Raw genomic sequence first — 5685 nt, 5'->3', positions numbered from 1 at the left:
ATTAAAAAAAAACACACAACACATGGAAGGGAATGCACGCTGACTTATCACCCTTATTCAAGGAAAATGCTTGACTCATCACCCTTATTAAAAAAAAACACACAACACATGGAAGGCGGTGGTGATCCCTAAGGGGCAGAGTTTCACTCCTGCCATATATCTCTTGATTTTGGGTTGTTAACCTATTTCCTTAGGTCCTAGGAAGACGAGCTCTTAACCAAATAAAAACAACTTTAAAACATAATCCAAACCTATTAAAATGTTTATATTAATGTTAATTTATTTTATTTTTATGTAATTTAAATTTGACCAAATATTAAAGATACATTACATTACCCTATAGCATCTATGGACGCAATAATTTTGACCCATCAAACTAACTAGTGAGGCTAACCCTACCAATAGGGTCAGGTCATAGTATAAAAAGCTCTTAAATGTTTGATATGAAAACATGAGATGCACTTCAAAATCCTAGCTGTGTACTTAGAAACTGTACTAAGGTGAGGCAGTTACTTGTTGCGAGCGAGCCATGGCGGATGAGCACATACGAAAGAAGACAAGGTACGGCAAAACACAAACACAAGATGAGATGTCATCGCTGCAAGCAGACACAGCTGCCCATGAGGAAATAGAAGGCGAGATGTCATCGCTGCAAGCAGACACAGCTGCCCATGAACTCCTTCCACCGGAAGGGGACCATGACATCTCCAGAAAATCATTCTGAAGATGAAGTTGAAGAGGAAGAGCGCATGCCATCTACTCCCATTCATTACTTCCAGAGGCTACGCATGAGAGAAATGTTTGAGACAGGTAATACCCGGGAGCGCCCAAATATTTTTCGGAATTATCATTGTCGAGCGTACGGCCCTACGCGTGACAGTTATCCTGTCTTCATCAAGGCTCATGACATCATATTCGTTATGTTTAACGATTTCTATCTTATACCATTCTATTATGATGAGAAATTGTCGCGCCTTAGAGATGGGGATGGGTCACTGATTGATATTAGAATGACAATTCTGTTTGCTTGTTATAATAGCAACAACAATTCATTGATAACTGTTGTGATGGACACGGAGGTTCATCAGATAATGATTGTAAGCCTGGACATAAAAAGAAATATTTTTCCACGAGACGCCGACGCAATTGCTCTTTGGGATTTTGATATTCGAAATAGCAGAGGCATGATTTACAATAAGAATGAGAAATTGTTCAAATTTTTGAATTGAAAAATTATGCCCAACTATTTACAATACCCAACGACGATGAGAACTTTCGTTTAAGTGTAGATTTTGGAAGTCCAGGAAATATGGAGTTGTCAGTGGTAATGGAAGATAAAAGCTTAGCAAGAGAAGAAGTATTTTTGAGAATTTATGCCAAACACAGTGGACAAATACGCAAGCGAATTTCCTTACCTCTTTCTCGAGAGCATGAGACCTCTTTCTCGAGAGCATGAGATTCAGTACTTGGTACTCTGCGGAACTGATAGAATTGGTATGCAATAATTGTAAAAATTATGCCCAACTATTTACAATACCCAACGACGATGAGAACTTTCGTTTAATTGTAGATTTTTGAAGTCCAGGAAATATGGAGTTGTCAGTGGTAATGGAAGATAAGAGCTTAGCAAGGGAAGAAGTATTTTTGAGAATTTATGCGAAACACAGTGGACAAATACGCAAGCGAATTTCCTTACCTGTTTCTCCACAGCATGAGATTCAGTACTTGGTACTGTGCGGCACTGATAGAATTGTTATGCAACAATTGAAATTGCGTATGCAGATCCTGGATATATCTGGCGAAAAGTCCAAAATAATAAAAGCAACTGATATGGAGATGTTATGTCGCCCTTATTATTTGTACAGGAGAAATTTGTTCATTTGTGTGACCCAAATGGGAGGCACGAGAAGCCTGAATGTCTTTAATTTAGAAGGTGAGATTGTGGTCACATTTCAAGACCACCCAATGTATCAGCTAGACTTTCAGATCGGTTCGTACATTACAGCTGCACAAGATATTCTGATATCTATTTGCCGTGACCCAGAGCCAGAAAATAGTTTGATAGTATCAGATTTATGGAGCATCAATATTAGTAACATTTTAACAGGAAACTGCATCGCCAAGATTACAACGGGTGATGATGATGTAAGAAGGACTGCACTGAGATATTTGGAGCCCAGAGCATTTACATATGATGAAACAACTCATCAAATTTTCGTGGGAGATATTGACGGCCATATTTTTATTTGGTCTTATAAATGGCATACCGACCAATGGGTTGGTAGTCCGTATAATCCAATACACAATACCAGCTCCGAGGAGGACGAAGAGGCGTGAGAAAGTAGAGGCCGCCGCCTTTAGATGCTTGTTTTTAGGTTTCAATTATTTTGTTGTTTTGTAACCGCTGACCAACAGATTCGCTCCGTGGGATCCATCTTGCGACCCTGGCGTTTCTGATGTTCCTGTTCGTTTGATTTTTATTACAGTTATTCAATTTATAATCATATTTGTTTTAGTTCTGAGATTAATATAAAATATAAAACACTTGTGATATACTTTGTTATATTAAAGTTTCACAATTTCAATTAATGTTCATTTTATATTTTTAATTAAAAAAATCGAACTGTTTCTGTTTTTTGGATTTGTGCTTTTTAATGAATTCTTTTAAGAAATCGCTGAGAAATGACATTGATCTTAGCATTTTCAATTTTGTTGATGTGATATGTTAAAAAACCGAAATGTTTCATTTTTTGGATTTGTGCTTCTATTAAGAAATGGCTTAGTAAATTTAATGAGATAACGGGCAAAAATATAAAAATCAATTTTATTGAATAAATTTGAGCAGTTCACATGTGTGGACCATCATTTTATTAAGACATTTTATCATTAATCTCAACACTCTCTTCTAATGGAGAAATGGATCCACACGTATGTTTAACAGTGCCCTAAACAACTCAAACTTGATTCTACCAAGAGGTTTGGTAAAAATATCCACACCATTGTCACAACTATTACAATACTCGATATGGATTTCTTTTCACTGAAATTTCTCTATGACAAAATGAAACTGTGTATCGATATGCTTTGTGTTCTTATGAAATACTTGATTATTTGCAGGTTTGATGGAGCTCGTTGTCGCATTTGATCATTGTTGCAACCTTTTGTTTTTCTCCAGCGTCAAGGAGAAGTCTACTCAACCAAATTGCTTCAAATGTCACTGTACACATAGCTTGATATTCAACTTCCGTAGAAGACAAGGATATTGTGTTCTATTTTTTGTTACTCCATGTAATGACCCTGGATCCAATGCTAAATGCATAGCTTGTTATGGATCGTTTGTCATCTACATTTCCAACCCAATCGGAATCTGAAAAACCTGTCAATATAACATCACATGAATCAGTATAAACAATACCGAAATCTAAGGTTCCCTAAAGATACCTTAAAACACCTTTTGCTGCAACCCAATGGTTCTCAAAGGGCTTTGACATAAATTGGCTCACTGCACTGACTGCGTAAGCCAAATCTGGCATAGTTGTGGTCAAGTAGATTAGACTCGCAACCAATCTCTATACAAAGTTTCATCTACCTCCTTAGATCCATCATCATTCTGAAGTTTTAAATTATGTTGTAAAAGTACTACTACAACTTTGCACTGATCCATTCTGAACTTTTCCAATAAGCTCCTGACATAATTTGTGACAAAAAAATTTGTCCATAATCCCTCCACACTTCCAAACCCAAACATTAATGTAGTTGTCCAAGGTTTTGCATCTCAAAGACTTGTGACATCTGCTCCTTGATTTCTTTAATGAAATTACCAACATTCCTTGTAATGATTAGATCATCTAGATATAAAGAAATCAAAACAATCCTTCCATATTTATTAAAAACATTATAAAGATTAGGGTCATTTTTGCTTCTTTTATAACCATGTTGTAGGAAAAATGAATCAATTTTGTCATACCATGACCTAGGTACCTGTTTTAGCCCATACAACACTTTCTTCAACCTGGAAACTAAATGTTATTCACCCTGTTTGACAAACCCCTCGGGTTGCACTAAGTAGACTTCTTCTTTTAAGTCCCCATTTAAAAAAGAATATTTAACATCTAGCTAGTGAATCATCCAATGGTGTTTGGTAACTAAAGAAGTTATCATTCTGATTGTGTTTAGTTTATATACAGGGGCAAATGTTTCATAACAATCTATACCTTCTTGTTGTGAATACCCCTTTGCAACCAGCCTAGCGTTATATTTATCTATGTTCCCATCTGCTTTAAATTTAGGCTTATATAACCATTTTCATCCTATGGGTTGTTTGCCTTCAAGTAATTTAACTAAATCGCAGGTTATATTTTTGAGGATTGACTCATATTCCTCTTCCATAATAGCCCCCCATTCACTATATTGACTAGCTTCTTTATAAATAGATGGTTCAACAACATTCATCATACTAGTTATAAAAGAATTTTCCCTATATCTTGCAGGCAACTGAATATTCCTATCTAATCTCCTGAGTGGTGGGGTAGTTTCAAACCTTGTCTGATCATCCTTTTGTGGACTTGGCTTGCCAACTACATCATCTTCTTTCCCTTCCTACTGCTTTTGTTGTTGCTCATTGCTGTCACCTGATTCATCACTTCCTTATTCCACCAACAAGGGCACATGCCATTATTCATTAGCACTCTCATGGCTTCCATCATTAACCTTCTCATGAAATACTACATCTCTGCTCGCAAAAACTTTATGAGTAGAGGGATTAAATAGTTTGTAAGCCTTAAGTTATGTATAATACTGTTATGAAACCAACTCACAAAAAGATAGAAAAGATAGATGAACTCCTTAGAAATAAGTCTCTTTGAGGGGAAAACCTCCTTTACATTACACAAATGAACAATTCTTGGATGATACAAATGACAAGACCTCCTTTCTATATATAGGAGTCTAAGGGGTCATAATATAATCAGAGCCGACATAACAATAATAATTTAAGGGCACACTAATAAAAATAATGGGCTTCTATGGGGCACAAAAATAAAAATATGGGGACTACATGGGCACAATAATATAATAAGGGGGTTGTACTAATAACAATAATGGGTTACACTATAGGAACCTAACATGCCCGTCTCCTTCAAAAAGTGTTGTCATCAACACTTGAGTAGTTCTTGATGCTTCTGTATAAAATTCTTGTCCTCCCATGTGGAATCTCCAGCGAGTAAGTTCTTCCACTTGATGAGATACTCTAAAATTGATCGATTTTGTAGCTGTTGGGTTCTTGTTTCTATGACTGCTCCAGGTTCCAATATGATTTTTCCTTCCTCGTCAAGTTCTGGAAATATTGTTTGAACTGGGATCTTCTGCAGCTTTTGAATGAGTGGCAACACTTCTTCATCCTTCTTCCATTCATCCCTTGCTTCATTTATCCAATCTGGTTGGATAATAGAAATAACACAAAACAATGCTTCCACATCCTCATCCCTTCTTGAGAGTGCATCTGCAACAACATTTGGCTTCCCATTTTTGTAGATGATTTCAAAATCATAACCCAACATATTTGTGACCCATTTTTTCTTTAATTATAAAGATAATTTTTGTTCTAAAAAGTATTTCAGACTATCATGATCCAGTTTTACCTTGAAGTGTCTTCCCATTAGGTAAGGTCAACATTTCTTAAGTGCA

At 36.2% G+C, this 5685-nt stretch overlaps 1 protein-coding gene across 1 annotated transcript; it reads left to right on the top strand.

The window, feature by feature from the left end:
- The first annotated feature begins 1590 nt into the window (after positions 1-1590).
- LOC149212265 (uncharacterized) lies at positions 1591-2337 on the top strand. The gene has a single exon (XM_089388612.1). The coding sequence runs from the start codon at positions 1591-1593 to the stop codon at positions 2335-2337; it is 747 nt and encodes a 248-aa protein (XP_089244738.1).
- Positions 2338-5685: the final 3348 nt, after the last annotated feature.

The sequence above is a fragment of the Pinus tabuliformis genome, chromosome 1_1 (genome assembly GCF_031772625.1).
Source record: "Pinus tabuliformis cultivar Carrire ecotype Pingquan chromosome 1_1, CPIR1, whole genome shotgun sequence".
Classification (NCBI taxonomy): Eukaryota; Viridiplantae; Streptophyta; class Pinopsida; order Pinales; family Pinaceae; genus Pinus; species Pinus tabuliformis.
This window is presented reverse-complemented; position numbering and strand designations above follow the sequence as displayed.

Bases quoted from the DNA above. Each gene is read 5' to 3' on its own strand.
- LOC149212265 (XM_089388612.1), top strand. From the start codon at position 1,591: ATGGAGTTGTCAGTGGTAATGGAAGATAAGAGCTTAGCAAGGGAAGAA.